Here is a 22,563-nt window from a genome sequence, read left to right as displayed (position 1 = left end):
AGTCTATACGTGAGTATGTTTTGTGTACCATTGAATAAAACGAGTATTCCCTTCCAGTCGGATTCGCGATCCTCCAAACGTCTGCTATATTTGTATTTTTTATATATGTATTTAAGAGTTCACTAGTTTTAGATTTCATATTACCTCTTTGTTTTTGCATCGATTTATCTAAGTACGGATCTAAAACACAGTTGAAGTCTCCTCCAATTATAACATTTTGGTAGTTAAATTCTGCGATTATATTCAGGATTTTATTAAAAAATTGGGCGCATATATGTTTACCAAAGTGATTGGCGTAGCATGGATCTCTCCTGTAACTATAAGATATCTCCCTTCCTTATCTGATATAATGTTCTTTGATTTGAATGGTATTCCTTTGCGAATAATGATTGCGGTGCTTCTGGGTTTCGAAGTATATGAGGAGTGAAATGTTTGGCCTATCCAATTCGCCCTCAATCTCTTCTGATCTTGATGTTTAAGGTGCGTTTCTTGTAGAAAAGTAAAGTCCGTGTTATATGATTTCAACTGAGCTAGTATTTTGCCCCTTTTAATTGGTTCATTAATGCCCCTTATATTCCAGCTACACAATGTGATTCCTCCCATTTTCTTTTGTTTATCATCTTGCATTTTCTCTGAATTTAATACCCTTATTTATTACGGTGCATCCATACCTCAGGACTCTGGATATTTGGGGGGTGTTTATATTACTAACTTCCTTGGTAGATCCCTTTTGCGATTTTCCTTGAAAAAAAAACACATAGTAGTGACATATTGTGATTTAAAAAAAAATTGAATAAGTAAAATTACAGTGTCTGAAGTATTCGACACTGTAGTACGTGTCCCACACGTCTGTGGGATTCGACATCTATTCGACTTCCGAAGTTGATGTTGTACAATTAGCTCCGTTCCTTTTATTACTCTAAACCTAGGAGGGCGGTACCATTTCAAAATCAGTTATATTTCACCCAATTACACTATATATATATATATATTTCATTCAGACTTATAAGATCTATGTTCAGCTACTGTGAAATTTATTTATCTAACACTTTCATCTACTAATTATTTATAATTAGTTATACTTTTGATAATAGTAAGCTGTTAGCTGTAAGGGTTAACCAGAAACAGGCTCCTGGAATTATGCCAGGTGCCTGAGTCTCCTCCCTTCCCCACACAAACTACATAACACTTAAACATTCAGTATTATCTACTTTAATTCTAAAATTTGTTATCTCTATATACGCGCTAGTCAGTCTTTTTAGCACATTATTACATTTTGCCCATTATATAGTTCAGGTTAGTTTCCATTTATATTTCTATATTAGTATTGTTAATTATTGTTAATTCTCTATATTTTGTAAAGCTGTTTTAAGATCTTAAACCGCCATTTGTCCTTGTGATGTTTTCCACATTCGGCTCTGCTATTCGTCTCTGCGTTGCTTATCAGTCTTTCCTTCATTTTGAACAAAGAATGTCCTTGAGTTGAATTCCAAAGCGTTCAAAGGAGATAAGGTGTCTAGACCGGCGCACGTGGAAATGCTCTTCCATTTTAAACATTTAGAGAATAGTATTTCTTCCCTTATCTTCAGGTGTTCTCTGTGAAGTAATAAAAGGAAAGAAATTGTCCATATCGTCCCGCTGCCTTGATTAATCTTCTGTTTCTGCCACAATCTCTTGGGCATATTTATAAGATGCGTCCGAATTAGTGAAAGTTTTCTCTTTTCCCTTGAAAGTAATGCGCATCCTGGCCGGATAAAAAACGCCACATCTGACATCTTTAACTCCATGGAGAATCTGTCTTGTCTGTGCGAACTTTCTTCTCTTTTGCACGATCTCATAGGGATAATCCCGGAGGAGTTTGATAGTGTCTTTTCCAAAGGTCATCTTCACTCCATATTTGATTTTTTTCATCAGCTCTTCAAGTGCTGAAATGTCCCGAAGTTTGACTATGATCTGTCGTGGGTGGGCTGGATCTGCTTGTGATCTTGGCTTAAATCTGGGTATTCGATGTGCCACTTCAATTTCCGGTTCCACAGGTAAATTGAGTACATTTTTGATTAAGTTGGCAGTGAACTCACGGGCGTTATTTCCCTCTGCTCCTTCAGTTACTCCCAGTATTCGTAAATTTTGGCGCCTTGAGCGAGCTTCGGGATCAAGACATTTATCTGAGACTTTTGCCTGTTGACTCTTGAGGCTGTCTAGTTTTAGCTTCATTCCCTGCATATCTTCAGCCATTTGATCAACAACTGTTTCCATGTCTTTCATTGCAATTACTTGTGAAGAAACAATTACATGCACAGCCTCAAACTACTTCTTAGATTCTACTTCCCCTTTATTAATTCTCCCCATTAGCTCTTCATGCACATCCTCAATTCGTTTTTGTATAATGCCAATGCAGTCAATAACTTTTTGATTACCAGCATTAATGTTCGACATATTTTCCATCAATTTAACATTAATATTTTCCATCATTTTTGAGTTTCCAGCCTCAATATCCTTTCTCAGTTCTCTTACCGAGTTCTTTATCTCCTCCATTTCATTTTTCTCCTTAGTAGCCATCTCAATCTTGGCTCTTGTAGCCATTCCAGAATCCACTTCAGAGGTCTGTTCTTCAGTTTTCTGTGTTTTCAGCAGTTTTGAGATTGTTCTCTGAGGGCTCTGAGCTGAAGACGGTTTTTTCATTTAAAATCCTTTATCCTCCGTTTTAAATCGCAGCGCTTACTGATGACATCATCAGCGCGACATCCCGGGGCTCCGGTGAGTTTTTGAATTGGTCCCGACCTCCAGACCAGATTTTAACGCGAAAAATCGCGATTTTGCAGGAGCGGAGCTAAAAGTTGCGACTGCTAGTCCAGCATGGCACCACCGGAAGTCCCTCGTCTCCGTTCTAAATGGCTAACTCCTTATTCTTAAACTGTGGCCCCTGGTTCTGGACTCCCCCAACATCGGGAACATGTTTCCTGCCTCTAGCATGTCCAAGCCCTTAACAATCTTATATGTTTCAATAAGATACCCTCTCATCCTTCTAAACTCCAGAGTGTACAAGCCCAGCCGCTCCATTCTCTCAGCATATGACAGTCCCGCCATCCCGGGAATTAACCTTGTAAACCTACGCTGCACTCCCTCAATAGCAAGAATGTCCTTCCTCAAATTAGAGGACCAAAACTGCACACAATACTCCAGGTGTGGTCTCACTAGGGCTCTGTACAACTGCAGAAGGACCTCTTTGCTCCTATACTCGACTCCTCCTGTTATAAAGGCCAACATGCCATTCGCTTTCTTCACTGCCTACTGTACCTGCATGCTTACTTTCATAGACATGATGTACAAGGACCCCCGGATCCCGTGGTACTTCCCCTTTCCCAACTTGACGCCATTTAGATAGTAATCTGCCTTCCTGTTTTTGATACCAAAGTGGATAACCTCACATTTATCCACATTAAACTGCATCTGCCATGCATCTGCCCACTCCCCCAACCTGTCCAAGTCACCCTGCATTCTCATAGCATCCTCCTCACAGTTCACACCGTCACGGGTTATGAGGTGCGGGCAAGAGAATGGGAATGAGCGGGAAATATAGATCAGCCATGATTGAATGGCGGAGTAGACTTGATGGCCCCAATGACTTAATTCTGCTCCTATGAACGTATGAACTTATGCAGCTCAACAAGACTATCACCCGTACTTAGGCACAACCCCCGGTTAGTACAGAACAGCCCACTGTTAGCAACGGGCGCCATTTTGGCACCAATTAACAGTCCCATCGAGTGATACAGCGTGGAAACAGGCCCTTCGGCCCAACTTGCCCACACTAGAAAACATATCCCAGCTACACTCGTCCCACCTGCCTGCATTTGGTCCATATCCCTCCAAACCTGTCCTATCCATGCACCTGTCTAACTGTTTCTTAAACGTTGGGATAGTCCCAGCCTCAACTACCTCCTCTGGCAGCTCGTTCCATACACACAACACCCTTTGGGTTCCTACTAAATCTTTTCCCCTTCACCTTGAACCTATGTCCTCTGGTCCTCGGTTCCCCTACTCTGGGCAAGAGACTCTGTGCATCTACCCGACCTATTCCTCTCATGATTTTATACACCTCAATAAGATCACCCCCCATCCTCATGCGCTCCTGTTAGTGAGAAAGACACAAATAATTTTACATTTTCACAAATGCCGAGGTACTTTTCAAATCATCTATTGTGGTTGCTCTTGTTCTTTGGAACTGCAAACTAGGACGTTGAAAACCAGTTTAATGGAATTATTACCGACCATTACCGAATAAAAAATCAGCTTAAATTATATTTTCCTTCCATTTTGCCCCCACTTCATAGAAGACCAGTAAAACTAATGGGGCCCGTCCCACTTAGGCGACTTTTTAGTCGACTGCAGGAGACTATGCGGTCGCCACATGTTCGCGGGCAGTTGCCGGGGAGTCGCCTTCATGGTCGTGAGGAGTTCCCGCATTCTCAGATCTAGTCGCGGCCTCATTATGATCACCGCGAATTTTTCAACATGTTGAAAAATTAACGGCGACTAAAATGAAGCCGCCGTGGAGAGTAGCGAGAATTCTCGTGCCGTAGGTGGGTCGCCAGGAGGTCCTAGTGGGTTGCCACGTGGTCGAAGGTTCTCGTAGGTTGTAGCCGGAGCTGACCGGTGAATTTCATTTTGCTCATTGGGGGAAAAAAAACGTAAGCAGTAGTTTTCAGAACCAAGGATAACCGACCGGTAATGTTAAATGTCCGCTGAGCTTCACAGCCGTGTATCTCTGGCTTCTTAAAAGTTGCCTCCACTCCTTCTCTCCCCCCCCCCCCCATTCTCCCCCTTCTCCCCTTTCTCCCCCCCCCCCCTCTTTTAAAGGACTTGTGACCCTTCCCCTACACTGTGCTTTCCCCGTCTTAATTACAGCGCCAACCTTCCTGTTCATCGTGGTGTGTGTCTGTATCACATTTGCTTTGCACCGTATGAATTTAATTCAGACAGCGCTCCCCCCGCTTGCCCTGTCCCCCGCCTGCATAACGGGCTGGTGAAGGAAGCGATGCGTGTGTGTGTGTGTGTGTGTGTGTGTGTGTGTGTGTGTGTGTGTGTGTGTGTGTGTGTGTGTGTGTGTGTGTGTGTTCCACTCTGACAGACGCCGTTCCAGTCGTCGGTTTTTTCAGTCGCCTGAAAAATCTCCTAAGTGGGACAGGCCCATGAGGGTTCCAGTGATTAAAGTAAAGCCCCTGTCCCACTTACGTGTCCTCGCGCCAGGGTTTTGGGCCTGTCCCACTTTGGTCGTCAGTTACACGACAGGCCTTTGGCGCGCGAAGATTTTGTTCGCTACAAAAATTTCGGAGCCCCGCGCGATGTCGTGCACAACTACATACCCCTTCGCGCATCTCAGTGGAACCTGCCCCACGCGACCATACGATGCCCATACGCCGCAACGCGACGACGAGGTCGCGTAATTTGCGTGCCAAGGACACGTAAGTGGGACAGGCCCTAAGCCATGAATGGGCTAATATATAAGATGCTGCATGCATCCTTTCTCCACAACATATATATGAGCACAGGACGGTGGCTCAGCTGGTAGAGCCGCTGTCTCACAGCGCCAGCGACCCAGGTTTGATCCTGATCTCGGGTGCTGTCTGTGTGGAGTTTGCATGTTGTCCCTGTGCACGTTGCACGTTGGTTTCCTCCCAAATCCCAATGACGTGCGCGTTTGTCGGTTAGTTGGCCCTCTGTAAATTGCCCCCTAGTGTGTAGAAAGTGTGATAACACGGAACTCGGGCGAATGGGTGACCCGACGGTCAGCAGCGTGCATTTGATGGGCTGATTGGCCTGTTTCCACGCAGCATCTCCAAACCTCATTGTCCAGGTAGGTTACAAGATATTAGATAAAGACACAATAATTCAGCACTACATATTCTCACGAAAAAAGGTCTGAAGAAGGGTCTCGACCTGAAACGTCACCCATTTCTTCTATCCAGAGATGCCGCCTGTCCTGCTGAGTTACTCCAGCATGTGGTGTCTATCTTCGGTTTCCTTCCCACCATAACACATGCTCCTCTCCTACAACTAATGTAAAAGTTCCCTGACTGAAATGTGTCCTTATTCAGTCTGAAGAAGGGTCTCGACCCGAAACTTCGCCTATTCCTTCCCTCCATAGATGCTGCCTGACCCGCTGAGTTTCTCCAGCATTTTGTCTGCCTTTATTCTACAAATATGCTTTAACAAGCGCGTCCAGTTTCATATATAAATTGTAAGATTATTTAGGTTTCGGCTTTTATATTATGTTTTTATCTTTTTTAGCTTTTAGAGATAATAGACAATAGACAATAGGTGCAGGAGTAGGCCATTCGGCCCTCGAGCCAGCACCTGCCATTCAATGTGATCATGGCTGATCATCCCCAATCAGTACCCCGATCCTGCCTTCTCCCCATATCCCCTGACTCCGCTATCTTTAAGAGCCCTATCTAGCTCTCTCTTGAAAGCATCCAGAGGATCGGCCTCCACCGCCATCTGAGGCAGCGCGGAAACAGACCCTCCGGTTCGCCGAGTCTGTGCCGACCAGCGATCCCCGCACGCTAACACCATCCTACACACATAATAGGGGCAATTTACAATTTTACCAAGCCAGTTAATCGACAAACCTGTACATCTTTGGAGTGTGGGAGGAATCCGGAGCATCCGGAGAAAACCCACGCAGTCAGGGGGGGGGGGAGAACGTACACACTCCGTACAGACAGCAACCGTAGTCAGGATCAAACCCGGTTACTCTGGCGCTGTAAGGCAGTAACTCTACCGCATGCCGCAAAGAAAATGTATTTTCATGGAAAGAAAGTGAAAAACCTATTGCGAATTGGGAGATCACAAATGTCAAAAAGATATATTTATCCACATCATCATTATTCCCAAAAATCACACTGCAGAATAGACGGGGTATTGTAGGTACTGATTAAAACAAAAGTTATTCTTGAGATGAAAGCATTTGAACACATACCAGGGGGACTTGATACTCAATGGATTGTGTGAAGTTATATTTTGTATTGAATAATTTAAAACATTTTCTGGGATTAAGTCAACAAAAATTAAAATAAATGTTTCTGATCTGGTCCAGTTTTGTTAGAGTAGAAATGCTTCGAACATTTACGGGCGGCACGGTGGTGCAGCGGTAGAGTTGCTGCCTTACAGTGAGAGACCCAGGTTCGATCCCGACTGAGGGTGCTTGCCTGCCTAGAGTTTGTACGTTCTCCCCGCCACCTGCGTGGGTTTTCTCCAGGAGCTCTGGTTTCCTCCCACACTCCAAAGACGTGCAGTTTTGTGCAGGTTAATTGGCGTTGGTAAAGATTGTAAATTGTCCCCAGTGTGCAGGGATGGTGCTAGTGTTGGGGGATCGCTAGTCGGCGTGGACTCGGTGGGCCGAAGGGCCTGCTTCCACCCAGTATCTCTAAACTAAGAACAACACAGCAACAACACAAAACAATCCAATTTGGCCCAGTAGCTGAATCTCTCGAATCCAAGTAGCATTCTGGTAAATAGATTTGTGTAGATCGTAAAGTGAATATACAGTATTCAGTTAGACAAAAATGCTGGAGAAACTCAGCGGGGGAGGCAGCATCTATGGTGCGAAGGAATAGGTGACCTTTTGGGTTGAGACCCTTCTTCAGACTGATGTGGTGGTAGGAAGAAGAAAGGAAGAGGTGGAGACTGGGGCTGTGGGAGAGCTGGGAAGGCGAGAGGAAGGGCCTTTCTGTCCTGGGCCTCCTCCATGGCCAGAGGGAGTCCCACCGCAAATTGGAGGGGCAACACCTCATATTTCGCTTTGCATTCTCCAATTTCAGGTAGTCCTTGCTTTCTCCCTCCTTCCCCTCCCCTTCCCAGCTCTCCCACAGCCCACTGTCTCCGCCTCTTCCTTTCTTCGTCCCGCCCCCCCCCCCCCCCACCCCACATCAGTCTGAAGAAGGGTCGCGACCCGAAACGTCACCTATTCCTTCGCTCTATAGATGCTGCCTCACCCGCTGAGTTTCTCCAGCATTTTTGTCTAACTTTGATTTTTCCAGCATCTGCAGTTCATTCGTAAACATGAGGTGTTCAGGGCCTTTTTTACATGTTAAGGTGAATTGAGGATCCAGTTAAGTTTAGTTTAGACATACAGTGTGGAAACAGGCCCTTCGGCCCACCGAGTCCATACTGACATGTGATCCACGCACACTAACACCATCCTAGGGACAATTTACAATTTTACCAACCCAATAAACCTACAAACCTGTACGTCTTTGGGGTGTGGGAGGAAATGGGAGACAATAGACAATAGACAATAGGTGCAGGAGTAGGCCATTCGGCCCTTCGAGCCAGCACCGCCATTCAATGTGATCATGGCTGATCATCCACAATCAGTACCCCGTTCCTCCCTTCTCCCCATATCCCCTGACTCCGCTATTTTTAAGAGCCCTATCTAGCTCTCTCTTGAAAGCATCCAGAGAACCTGCCTCCACCGCCCTCTGAGGCAGAGAATTCCAGAGAATTCCACCGGGAGATCCCGGAGAAAACCCACGCAGGTCACGGGGAGAACGTACAAACTCCGTCCAGACAGCGGCCCGTAGTCAGGATCGATCCTGGCTCCCTGACGCCGCGCGGCAGCGACTCTACCACCGTGCCGCCCTCACAACTGGAACCGGTGCCTGGTGCAGTTATTTTTTTCATTGGGGGGGAGGGGGGGGATGTTTGTGAGTTGAAGTTCTTGTCAAAACCTCATTTGGACTCTTTACTCAGGCTGTGAAGTTACCTTGTTGTCTCTGCTGTGATTTGGATGTTGACGCATCTGCAAAGGCCCGGGAGTTATTTGTTTGTGAGATTAAGGCTTTCACACCCATCAAGGAAGACCAAAGCCTTTTGCCTTTTATGGCTGCCATCTTGTCAAGTGCAAAGTGAAGCGAGCTTTCTACAGCACGGTGGCAAAGCTGACAGTGCTTTTAATGACGGCTGCTTCCCCTTTGATTATTTTCAGGACACTTTTGAACTAGAAATGTCTGCGCTGACTCAATTGCCTGTGCCTCTATTCATGTATAAATAAACGAGGATCGAGTTTTCCAGAGAAGGCGATTCTGAAAAAGAACATTTAATTAAACCTCCTTCCTCCATTAAAAGGAATATTTAATGAAGGATTATTCATGTCAGAGAAAAATACGAGATTGATCAAATTATACGGTCTCGGTGGAGGTGAAGTACTGAGCTGCACGCACCAGCGAACGCTTTTGTTTTAATGAGATGGCATTTCAAGTTTGCTGAAGAATTTCCCCGCATCGCAAAACTTCCAAACACTGTAGCTGTCAGCTTGCTTCAAGGGCTTTCAGGTCCCATTTTCATGTGCATTAACTTCTGCTGTTAAACAGCAAGTTTGGAGCCGGCACCATGCTGATAACGAAGTGTACTTCAACCAAACTTGTCCGCAAAAAATCCAAGGCAGACACAAAATGCCGGAGTAATTAAAAAAAATCCAGTTGGACTCAAAAATATGAACATCCACACTGCGTCTCATAGAGTCATAGAGTGATACAGTGTGGAAACAGGCCCTTCGGCCCAACTTGCCCACTACACTAGTCCCACCTGCCCGCCTTTGGCCCGTATCCCTCCAGACCTGCCCTATCCATGTACCTGTCTCACTGTTTCTTAAACGTTGGGATAGTCCCAGCCTCAACTACCTCCTCTGGCAGCTTGTTCCATACACCCACCACCCTTTGTGTGAAAAAGTGACTCTTCAGATTCCCATTAAATCTTTCCCCCCTTCACCTTCAACCTATGCCGTCTGGTCCTCGATTCACCCGTGACACGTTGGCGCAGCGGTACAGCGAATGCAGCGCCGGAGACCCGGGTTCGACCCCAACCACGGGTGCGGTCTGTATGGAGTTTCCCCGTGATCTGCGTGGCTTTTCTCCCAGATCTTCGGTTTCCTCCCACACTCCAAGGACGTACAGGTTTGTAGGTTAATTGGCTTGGTAAATGTAAAAATTGTCCCTAGTGGGTGTAGGATAGTGTTAATGTGCGCGGATCGCTGTTCGGCGCGGAACCGGTGGGCAGGACAATACAATACAATACAATACGGTTTATTGTCATTTGAACCTCAAATAAAGTTCAAACTAAATTTGGTTTCTGCAGTCATACAACAAAAAGCAACAATTAACAAGACACACAATTAACACAATTTACACAAACATCCATCACAGTGAATCTCCTCCTCACTGTGATGGAAGGCAAAGTCATTGTCTCTCCCCTGTTTTCCATTCTACTCCCGATGTTAAAGCCCCCGGCGGGCGATGGCAAGTCCCGTGGCCGTTAAGGCCGCACCGGGCGATGTAAGGCCCTGCTCCGGGTCTTGATGTCGGTGCCCCCGGAGGGCGCTGACAAGTTCCGCGGCCGTTAAAGCCGCGCCAGGCGATGTAAGGCCCTGCTCCGGGTCGTTTTCAGCCCCGCAGTTCTTGCGGGAGAAATTGCCGTTGCGGGAGCTCCGAAAAGCGGTCTCCCACCAGGGACCCGCGAGCTGCCGATGTCATGGTCCACCGGGGTCTGCGTCTGAAGTTGGGTCACAGCCGCGCGCCACCACAGCTCTACACCCTCCGAAGCCGGCCAGCTCCACGATGATGAGTCCGCAGGCTCCGCGACTGGAGCCCCAGGTCGTTCCGGTTGGAGGCCGCTCCACGGTGCTAGGCCCCAACGACAACGGTGACCCGACAGGGAAAAGGTTGGGTTCCTCGTACAGGGAAGAGTTTTTAAAGTTTCCCCCCACATATGCACAGCTAAAAACAATATATAACCTACAACTAAACTATACACTCAACAGGACAAAAAATTTAAAAAGACAGACGGACTGCAGAGGCCGCTGTCGCGAGGCGCCACCATTTAACAGGAAGGCCCTGTTTCCGCGCTGTATCTCTAAACTAAACTAAACTAAACAACTCTGAGCAAGAGACTCTGTGCACCTACCCGATCTATTCCTCTCTGTTGAGGCTTTTAAGGCAGATGGTTTAGCAATGGGATAGCAATGCTAATGCCACGCTGCTCTGAGTTTTGAAGGGAATTGATGTGCACTGCTCCAGGCATTTATAATATTGCCCTGAGAATGTAGCAGAGTTGGGCTTTTTTTTAAGATTAAAGCTACGATCACAATATTTCCTGTCAATTATCTTCCTTCTTCTGCTGAAGGGGTTGATAGCTTTCTGCTGTATGACTCCAGGGCACTGAGGATCCTGTTTAAGTGGTGCTCTTCATTCCGTGAATGCTGGCGGGCCACCTGATTTACTATTCCTGAATGCCCACACATCCATTGGGAACTACAAGTTGGCGGCGGTGTTGGGGTTGGCTGGGCAACTGGGTCAATTTACGGGAGCTGCTTAGTTTAGTTTAGTTTAGTTCAGAGATACAGCGCGGAAGCAGGCCCTTCGGCCCACCGAGTCCGCGATCCCCTCCCCCCCCCACCACACGTTAAAGGGCCTGTCCCACTTTGCGATTTTTTTTGGCGACTGCGAACGTCAGCGACTGACGCCTTAAAAACCGTCAAGTTGTACGACCCTCCGCGCCGCCGTCACATCAAGCTACGACACTCCGCGTCACCCGCCTTCACAACACAAGAAAGTTACACCAAAGTATAATATTAATCACATTGGAAATGAACTTATCTACAATAAATCTGAGGACCAATAACTTTACAATAGATAATAAACAATAGACAATAGGTGCAGGAGTAGGCCATTCGGCCCTTCGAGCCAGCACCACCATTCGATGTGATCATGGCTGATCATCCCCAATCAGTACCCCGTTCCTGCCTTCTCCCCATATCCCCTATTTTCAAGAGCCCTATCTAGCTCTCTCTTGAAAGCATCCAGAGAACCCGCCTCCACCTCCCTCTGAGACAGAGAATTCCACAGACTCACAACTCTCTGTGAGAAAAAGTGTTTCCTCGTCTCCGTTCTAAATGGCTTACCCCTTATTCTTAAACTGTGGCCCCTGGTTCTGGACTCCCCCAACATCGGGAACATGTTTCCTGCCTCTAGCGTGTCCAAGCCCTTAACAATCTTTTATGTTTCAGTGAGATCCGTTATTTTTATGATTAATTTTTTAATGGATAAGTCGTCGGCGCTTTATATACCCGCGTCACCAGGCGTCACCCGCAGGACAGCGTACGTCAGCGTGTAACAGGGCGCACGACATGATAAGACACCCAGATGCCCCCTGTAGATTTTGAACATTCCAAAATCCAGGGGCGACAGGGAGACACCGCGCGTCATTACACGCGTCACTGCCGGTTACGCCGCGTCACGCCCCGACCACGCTGCGACAACCTCTTTCCAGGCTGTCGCCGAAAATGTCGCCCAAGTGGGACAGGCCCTTAACACTACCCTACGCACACACTAGGGACAATTTACAATTACATCAAGCCAATTATACTACAAACATGTACGTCTTTGGAGTGTCGGACGAAGCCGAAGGCCTCAGAAGAAACCCACGCAGGTCACGGAGAGAACGTACAAACTCTGTGCCGACAGCGCCCGTAGCCAGGGTCGAGCCCGGGTCACTGGCGCTGTGAGGCAGTAACTCTGCCACTGTGCTGCCCATTAGAGGGTTATGCCGTTGTCGTGGTTATTTTATTATCCGGAGTTTTGCACTAACAATCCAGTGAACATGAGCAAAGAAAAAGTCAGCGGGTCAGGCAGCATCTTTGGAGGGAACGGATAGACGATGTTTTGGGTTAGAACCCATAGTCAGAGGGTGATACTGCCTGGAAACAGGCCCCTCAGCCCAACTTGCCCACACCGACCAACATGTCCCATCTGCACTAGTCCCACTTGCCTTGTTTGGCCCATATCCCTATAAAACCTCACATGGCTGTATGGTAATTCACATATCACTGTACCTTAATTGGTACACGTGACAATAAAAGACCTTTGAAACCTTTGAACTTGTTCTATCCATGTACCAATCTTAAATGTTTCTTAGGCGTTGCGATAGTCCCTGCCTCAACTACCTCCTCCGGCAGCTCGTTCCCTACACCCACCAACCATTGTGTGAAAAAGTTACCCTCAGGTTCCTATTAAATCTTCCCCCCCCCTTATGTCCTCTGGTTCTCGATTCCCCTTCTCTATACGGAACAAGCTGCCAGTGTGGGCAAGTTGGGCCGAAGGGCCTGTTTCCACACTGCATCAATCTATGACTCTATGCAAGCTCTGCAGTTCAGTTTTCAGTTTAGTTTAGTTTATTGTCACGTGTACCGAGGTACAGTGAAACGTTTTTATTGCATGCTAACCAGTCAGCGGAAAGACAACACATGATTACAATCGAGCCGTTTACAGTGTGCAGATACATGATGAGGGAATAACGTTTAGTGCTAGGTAAAGCCAGCAAAGTCCGATCAAGGATAGTCCAAGGGTCGCCAAAGAGGTAGATAGTAGTTCAGCACTGCTCACTGGTTGTGGTAGGATGATTCAGTTGCCTGATAACAGCTGGGAAGAAACTGTCTCTGAATCTGGAGGTGTGCGTTTTCACACTTCTATACCTTTTGCCTGATGGGAGAGGAGAGAAGAGGGAGTGGCCGGGGTGCGACTGGTCCTTGATTATGCTGCTGGCCTTGCCGAGGCAGCGTGCGGTGTAAATGGAGTCAATGGAAGGGAGGTTAGGTTTGTGTGATGGTCTGGGCTGCGTCCACAATTCACAGCAATTTCTTGCGGTCTTGGATGGAGCCCGGGTTCCTGGCGCTGTAAGGCAGCATCTCTACCGCTACACAATGCACTCGTTGCGTCTTGGAGCCTGTCTCCATGCTGTATCTCTAAACTAAAAGACTGTCAGGTTAGAAATCTAATACGTTTGTAGGTAGATTGGCTTGGTATAAGTGTACAGTTAGCGCCGGAGACCCTGGTTCGATCCAGACTACGGGTGCTGTCTGTACTGAGTTTGCACGTTCTCCCCGTGACCTGCGTGAATTATCTCCGAGAACTTTGTTTTCCTCCCACACTCCAAAGACGTACAGGTTTGTGGGCTAATTGGCTTGGCATTAATGTAAATTGTCCCTCGTGTGTGTTGGGTAGTGTTAGTGTGCTGGTCGGTGCGGACTCGGTGGGCCGAATGGCCTGTTTTCGCGCTGTATCTCTAGACTGAATGATGGTGAGCCGGAAGCCGTGGGAGGATTGAATTCGGTGGTGGTAAGGCTGAGGTTAGTCCAGACCACACCAACGTGCTTGAAGCGACCACCTAGACTGCTTGTTTAAGAAGGAACTGCAGATGCTGGAAAAATCGAAGGTCGATAAAAATGCTGGAGAAACTCAGCGGGTGAGGCAGCATCTATGGAGCGAAAGATTAGGTGACGTTTCGAGTCGAGACCGTTCCTCAGACTGATGTGGGGGTGGGTGGGGGCGGGAAAAAGAAAGGAAGAGGCGGAGACGGTGGGCTGTGGGAGAGCTGGGAAGGGGAGGGGAAAGAGGGAGAAAGCAAGAACTACCTGAAATTGGAGAAGTCAATGTTCATACCGCTGGGGTGCAAACTGCCCCAAGCAAAATATGAGTTGCTGCTCTTCCAATTTACGATGGGACTCACTCTGGCCATGGAGGAGGCCCAGGACGGAAAGGTCGGATTCGTAATGGGAGGGGGAGTTGAAATGCTGAGCCACCGGGAGATCGGGTTGGTTATTGCGGACCGAGCGGAGGTGTTGGGCGAAGCGATCGCCAAGCCTGCGCCTGGTCTCACCGATGTAGATCTAGACTGCTTGGTCAACTACTGGTGGGAAGCAAATGCCAGCCTCATCAGCAGCGCACCGTCGAGAAAAACACTCCCAATCTCGGCTCTGGCACCAACTGCAATTACCACCATCCAATGTGAATTAACTCAATTAGTCGAGACTGGGATCAAATGGTTGTAAACTCATGAATATTAATTTCATATTTAAATTCACGGCATGGAATTAACGTGGATAAATCACATCGTTAATAGCTTACCATTAATAAATCTGTAACTATTTACATTGATGAATATCGGGTCCTTTTACCTTATGACGGGGTGTGGTGGCACAACACAGAATGTGAACAAACGCAGTTTTATGTTTTTAGTTTCTACTTGAAGGGACTCAGCACGGAAACAGGCCCTTCGGCCCACCGAATCCGTGCCGACCAACGATCACCGCACAGATAGCACTGAAGTCAATTAACCTCGGGAGATTAAATAAGGGCCTGTCCCACTTACGTGTCCTTGGCACGCAAATTAAGCAACCTCGTGGTCGCGTTGAGGCGAGACGGTCCCGCAAAGGTCGGGCGCGATTTCATGCGTACGCACAGCTGTCTGGAGCGCGTGACGTCATTTGACGATGGACACAAAGCTGGAGTAACTCAGTGGGACCGGCAGCATCTCTGGAGAGAAGCAATGGGTGATGTTTCGTGTCGAGACTCTTCTTCAGTCTGAAAAGAAGGGTCTTGACCCGAAACATCACCCATTGCTTCTCTCCAGAGATGCTGCCGGTCCCGCTGAGTTACTCCTGCATTTTGTGTCTATCTTCAATTTTCTTGACCCCGCTCTGGGAGTAGAAGTGGGGGCGGATACGGACCGCAACGGCCGTGAGCCCCAGGCCGAGTTCGGCGATCGTTTGCCTGCTTCTGCTGCTGTTGAAGGTGAGACGTTGCGTCGCGCCAGGGTCTTGGGCCTGTCCCACTTTGGCCGTCAGTTCCGCGACAGGCCGTTGGCGTGCGAAGATTTCGTTCACTGCAAAAATTTCGGAGCCCCGCGCGATGTCGTGCACAACTACATACCCCTCCGCGATTCTGAGTGGGACCAGCCCCTCGCAGCCATACGATGCCCGTGCACCTCAACGCGACCACGAGGTAGCGTAATTTGCGTGCCAAGGACACGTACGTGGGACCGGCCCTTTAACGCAGTACAAACTCAGTACAGACAGCACTCGTAGTCAGGATCGAACCCGTTCACACGAGTCTGAAGAAGGGTTTCGGCCCGAAACGTTGCCTATTTCCTTCGCTCCATAGATGCTGCTGCACCCGCTGAGTTTCTCCAGCATTTTTGTGTACACACGAGTTCTATGTTATCCCACTTTCTCATCCACTAGGAGTAATTAACAGAAGCCAATCAACCTACAAACCTGCACATCTGTAGGTTAACGGGAGGAAACTGGAGCATCCGGGGAAAACCCACGCAGGCCACGGAGAGAACGTACAAACTCCGTACAGACAGCGCCCGTAGTCAGGATTTTCTCCAAGAACTTCGGTTTCCTCCCACACTCCAAAGAAGTACAGGTTTGTAGGTTAATTGGCTTGGTATAAATGGAAATTGTCCCTCGTATGTGTAGGATAGTGTAAGTGTGCGGGGATCGCTGGTCGGTGCGGACTCAGTGGGCCAAAGGGCCTGTTTCTGAGCTGTATCTCTAAACTAAATTAAACCAAACCCATACTAATCACATTTTATTGTTGCAAGTGTGAAGTGCAAATGCACACAGTGAAAGGTTTTTCATGCAAACAGTCCAGTAGACTATTGTCATACATAAGCACATCCCCGATTAGCAAATTGTACAGAAATAGTCTTATAGTCATAGAGTGATCCAGTGTGGAAACAGGCCCTTTGGCCCAACTTGCCCACACCGGCCAACAATGTCCTATCTACACTAGTCCCAGTGTTTGGCCCATATTCCTCCAAAACCTGTCCTATCCATTTACCTGTCTAACTGTAGACAGACACAAAAACGGCACCAACTCAGCGGGACAGGCAGCATCTCTGGAGAGAAGGAATGGGGGCGAGAACCTTCTTCAGACTTCAGTCCTTCTCTCCAGAGATGCCGCCTGTCCCGCTGAGTTATTTCAGCACTTTGTTTCTATCTTGGGTTTAAACCAGCATCTGCAGTTCCTTCCGACACACATATGAGTCTTAACTGTTTATGGGTGGTGTTAGATAGTCAAGAGTTAGATAGAGTTAGATTTAGCTCTTAGGATTAATGGAATCAAGGGATATGAGGGAAAAGGAAAGAAAGGAACGGGGTACTGATTTTGGATGATCAGCCATGGTTTGGACACACTAGAGGCAGGAAACATGTTCCCGATGTTGGGGGAGTCCAGAACCAGGGCCCACAGTTTAAGAAAAAGGGGTAAGCCATTTAGAACGGAAACACTTTTCACACAGAGTGTTGTGAGTCTGTGGAATTCTCTGCCTCCGAGGGCGGTGGAGGCCGGTTCTCTGGATGCTTTCAAGAGAGAGCTAGATAGGGCTCTTAAAGATAGCGGAGTCAGGGGATATGGGGAGAAGGCAGGAACAAGGTACTGATTGGGGATGATCAGCCATGATCACATTGAATGGCAGTGCTGGCTCCAAGGGCTGAATGGCCTACTCCTGCACCTATTGTCTATTGTCTATCATATTGAATGGCAGTGCTGGCTCCAAGGGCCTACTCCTGCACCTATTGTCTATGTTTCTATGTTTCTATGTTTCTATGTTTCTAACGGAAGTGTTGTTTTGTTTGTGCACACACACACACACACAGTGCTGGCCCAGGACTGCGACGCGGGGCCCAACGCGGAGATTTCCTACTTCACCCAGGCCGCCGAGTTTGCCGTTACCCCTCAGGGCCTGGTCGTGGTCAAGCAATGGCTGGACTATGAGAAAACCAACCACATGTACGAGTTTGTGGTGGCCGCGGTGGACAGAGGTCAACCCCCTCGGACCGGGACGACGTCCGTGCGGATACGGATCTCCAACGTCAACGACCAGAGCCCCGCCTTCTCACAGAACGTGTACGTGGTCCTCCGTCTGCGGAGAAGCACTCATTACTTTTACCGAACGGCAAAAGGAAACCAAGCAGAGTTGAGACAGGAAAACCTGGTCCCCTCCATCTCTCCGATAGACGCAAAATGCTGGAGCCACTCAGCGGGTCCGGCATCATCTCCGGAGGAAAGGAATGGGTGACGATTAGGGTCGAGACACCTTCTTCAGACTGAGGGCTCTCATGGCCCTGTCCCACGGTACAAGTTCATTCCAAGAGCTCTCCCGAGTTTGCCCTGATTCGAACTCAGAGATTTACGGTAATGGCCACTCGTCGGTACTCGGGGCTCTCGTGGACATTTTTCATCATGTTGAAAAATCTTCACGAGTCTTCCCGTGCTTACCTGCCGTTAGCGAGTCTTCCCGAGTACCTGCCGTTAGCGTTACGAGCCGCTAAGAGACGTCCCCGAGCTCCAACGTACCCGCTATGTTCATTCTCTGTGCTTAACACGAGTTTGATTTTTTTTTAAACTCGGGAGAGCTCTTGGAATGAACTCGTACCGTGGGACAGGGCCATTAGTCTGAAGAAGGGTCTCGAACAGAAACGTCACCCATTCCTTTTCTCCAGCGATGCCGCCTGTCCCGCTGAGTTACTCCAGCATTTTGTGTCTATATTTGGTGTAAACCAGCATCTGCAGTTTCTTCCCACACACGGAGAGAGAGTTTAATTTAGTTTATTGTCATGTGTTCTGAGGTACAGTGAAAAGTTTTGTCGTTGCGTGCTATCCAGTTAACGGAAAGACTATAGATGATTGTTGTCACACCGTCCACAGTGTACAGGATAAAGGCAATCCGGAAGGATAAAGGGAAGAGAAGAGATGTTCGCGTGGGGAATTCATCCCATTGTTATTAATCACTGGGCCAGCACGGTGGCGCAGCGGTAGAGCTGCTGCCTCACAGCGCCAGAGACCCGGGTTCGATCCCGACTGCGGGAGCTGCCTGTACGGAGTTTGTACGTTCTCCCCATGACCGCGTGGGTTTCCTCCGGGTGCTTCAGTTTCCTCCCACACTCCAAAGACGTGGAGGTTTGTAGGCTAATTGGCTTGGTTAAATTGACCCAAGTGTGTAGGAGAGAACTAGCGCAGTGGGTAAATGGTTTCTCCCCCACACTCTAAAGACGTACAGATTTGTAGGATAAATGGCTCGGTAAAATTGTAAATTGTCGCCATTGTTTAAGATAGTGTAAGTGTGCAGGGATTGCCAGTCGGCACGGACTCAGTGGACAATTGCGAGTCATTTTGGGCCCCATATCTGAGGGAGGATGTGCTGGCTCTGGAGAGGGTCCAAAGGAGGTTTACAAGAATGATCCCAGGAATGAGTAGGTCAACCTATGAAGAGCGTTTGTCGACACTGGGCCTGTACTCGCTGGAGTTTAAAAGAATGAGGGGGGGGGGGACCTCATTGAAACTTACAGAATAATGAAAGGCTTGGACAGAGTGGATATGGAGTGGATATGGAGAGGATGTTCCTTTAGGAAGGAGATGATGAGAAATGTATTTAGTCAGAGGGTGACAAATCTGTGGAATTCTTTGACACAGAAGGCGGTAGAGGCCAAGTCGGTGGATATTTTTTAAAGCAGAGATAGGTAGATTTTTGATTAGTATAGATGTCCGAGGTTATGGGGAGAAGGCAGGAGAATGGGGTTCGGAGGGAGAGATAGATCAGCCGCGATTGAATGGCAGAGTAGACGTGATGGGCCGAATGGCCTAATTATACTCCTATCACTTATGACCGTATGACTGAAGGGCCAATTTCCATGCAGTATTTCTATACTATACTAATATAGACTATAGGTGCAGGAGTAGGCCATTCGGCCCTTCGAGCCAGCACCGCCATTCAACGTGATCATGGCTGAACATCCCCAATCAGTACCCCGTTCCTGCCTTCTCCCCATATCCCCTGACTCCACTATCTTCAAGAGCCCTTTCTAGCTCAATCATGAAAGTATCCAGAGAACCGGCCTCCGCCGCCCTCTGAGAGAATTCCACACTCACAACTCTCTGTGTGGAAACGTGTTTCCTCATCTCCATAAGGCTTACCCCTTATTCTTAAACTGTGGCCCCTGGTTCTGGACTCCCCCAACATCGGTAGCATGTTTCCTGCCTCTAGCGTGTCCAAACCCTTAATAATCTTATATGTTTCAATGAGATCCCTTCTCATCCTTCTAAACTCCAGCGTGTACAAGCCCAGCCGCTCCGTTCTATTAGTTTAATTGAATTTAATTTAGCATGGAAACAAGACTGGAGAAACCCCACGTGGTCACATGGAGAACGTACAAACTCCGTGCAGACAGCACCCATAGTCAGGATTGAACCCGGGTCTCTGGCGCTGTGAGGCAGTAACTCTACCGCTGCGCCACCGTGCCGCCCCTCGGCTGTTTGCTTCACTGATTAGAAAATGCGTAACCAAAAGGAACAATTTTTCTTCTGCCTCCTCTGGAGACGGGCGATTTTTTTGTGTCCGTCCTGGAACGACCGCCTTGTGGAGTGGAGCCGTGTGGAGGTTAGTGCCTTAAGCCCCTGTCCCATTTAGGAGACCTAAACAGCAACCTCTGGTGACCTTGCCCGCCACCCAAGGTTTCCATGAGGTCACCGGAGGTTTTGGTCACTCTCCCTAATGGTCGAAAGTGGTTTCCGCGTGGTCGAGGCTTCATCTAGGTTGCTGCTATTTTTTCATCATGATTAAAACCGGCCTCGACTAAAAATAGGTTGCCGTTTTAAAAATCGATCATTTTTTAGTCGCAGGTCTAGTCGAAGGAGGTTTTCTTCATAGTCGAGGAAGGTTTTCACCGTATGCGTGGGAGGTGGTGGGAGGTTGCAGGTCACCTCAACCTTGATTTTTTTTTTTGGGTGGCGGGCAAGGTCACCAGAGGTTGCTGTTTAGGTCTCCTAAGTGGGACAGGGTCTTTACAGAACATGCAGCCTGAGCTGGAAGCAGTTCAGGGAAAAAGTAAAATAGCACAGCTGAGGCACCGCCGGGTGTTCAAAGGATCGCTCCTCCCAGGTGGATTTCCCCTGAATCAGTCAAAGCATTCATTCCCGCAAAGATGCTCAGAGGGGAACACTTTTCCATAAAATGAATCTTTAAAGCGGTTCTGGGGCTCCGCAGCACAGAGCGTTAGTGTTTAAAACTGCTGCTTTTTCTTGAGATTTGTTCAATTTTTCAAGAATACTACTCACAGAGGGTTTCTTTATACGCCTTTATAGCTCGCCCTCGATACAGCTCTCTTCCCTTAAATAATTCTCAAAAGTTTTTTTCCCTTCCCTTTTGTAAGTGGCAGCATCTGAAACAGATGTTCGCAAACACTGGCCTTTATTCATAAGGCGCAGGATCTGGAAGGCCTTAGAAACGCAAATGTCGAGCTTATTAAATCTAGCGCAATGATTTTTAATCACTCTCATTCCCTGACACTGAATATAGATGGGATTGCACTTATGGTAATTATATATCTGTGTGGAAAAGATCTGGACCGAAATTTAATGCTTGAGGGAATTGTTGTTGGTTGAAAAAAAGGACATGGAATTTCTCCAAAGGCTCTGAAAAGAGCGGTTCTTGTGACTTAATTGGTAACATTCACTTCTCTCACTAAGAAGGTTCTGTTTAAGATCCACCCTGGAAATATCAGCCCAGGATCCAGTTCAAGGCAGTTGGAGTTAATGGTTGTTCAGTATTTTTCAGCTGATTCGGAACATTCTAGGGGCGGCACAGTGGCGCGTCTGGTAGAGTTCATAGGTTATAGGCGCAGAATTAGGCCATTCGGCCCATTGAGTCTACTCTGCTATTCAAACATGGCTGCTCTGTCTTTCCCTCTCAGCCCCATTCTCCTGCCTTCTCCCCACAACCCCTCACAGCCTTAGGGGTGAGGAAACTTTGGCTCACAGTGCCAGAGACCCAGGTTCGATCCTGACCTCGGGCGCTTTCCGTGTGGAGTTTGCATGTTCTTCCTGTGACACCCAAAGACACGCAAGTCTGTCGGTTAATTGGCCCTCTGAAACTTGCCCCCAGTATGTGGGGAGTGGATGGGAAAGTGGGATAGCATAGAACTAGTGCGAATGGACGATTGATGGTCGGTGTGGATTTGGTGGGCCGAAGGGCCTATTTCCATGCTGTCATCTTTCAATCAAGCAATCAATCTGACTAACATGCTTCAAAGACAATGTCATTCCAAATCGGAGAGAGCGACTACAAGCTTGGGTCAAGTTAAGTCAAGAGAGTTTATTGTCATGTGGCCCGGATAGGACAATGAAAGTCTTGCTTGCTGCAGCACAACAGAATATTGTAGGCATAAATACAGATCTGATCAGAGTGCCCATGTACCATAGAATATATATACACACACACATAAATAAACAGATAAAGTGCACTAGGCTGTTATAGTTCTGAGTTTGTTTGAAGTTGTTTTTAATAGCCTGATGGCTGTGGGGAAGTAACTGTTCCTGAACCTGGATGTTGCAGATTTCAGGCTCCTGTACCTTCTACCCGAAGGTAGCAGATAGATGAGTGTGTGGCCAGGATGGTGTGGGTCCTTGATGATGCTGGCAGCATTTTTGAGGCAGCGACTGCGATAGATCCCCTCGATGGTAGGGAGGTCAGAGCCGATGATGGACTGGGCAGTGTTTACTACTTTTTACTGATAATTATACCACTGAGAATAACTCAGGCCCGACAGCAGAACTAATGTGAATGGGTGATCGATGGTCGGTGTGGACTCAGTGGGCCACAGGGCCTGTTTCCATGCTGGTTATCTCAATCAATCAATCAATTCTGTGTTGTTTTCCTGATCTGGAG

General features: G+C 47.7%; 1 protein-coding gene across 1 annotated transcript in view; it reads left to right on the top strand.

Annotated features, from left to right (window-relative positions):
* Positions 1-22,563, top strand: part of LOC116972420 (neural-cadherin-like) — a 145,781-nt gene that overhangs the window by 25,569 nt on the left and 97,649 nt on the right. Inside the window, exon 5 of the mRNA XM_033020081.1 lies at positions 17,498-17,747. Coding sequence (XP_032875972.1) covers positions 17,498-17,747 — 250 coding nt within the window. The remainder of the gene's footprint in view (positions 1-17,497; positions 17,748-22,563) is intronic.

The sequence above is a fragment of the Amblyraja radiata genome, chromosome 4 (genome assembly GCF_010909765.2).
Source record: "Amblyraja radiata isolate CabotCenter1 chromosome 4, sAmbRad1.1.pri, whole genome shotgun sequence".
In the NCBI taxonomy this organism is placed as follows: Eukaryota; Metazoa; Chordata; class Chondrichthyes; order Rajiformes; family Rajidae; genus Amblyraja; species Amblyraja radiata.
The sequence above is the reverse complement of the archived record's forward strand: the minus strand, read 5'-3'. Positions and strand labels throughout refer to the sequence as shown.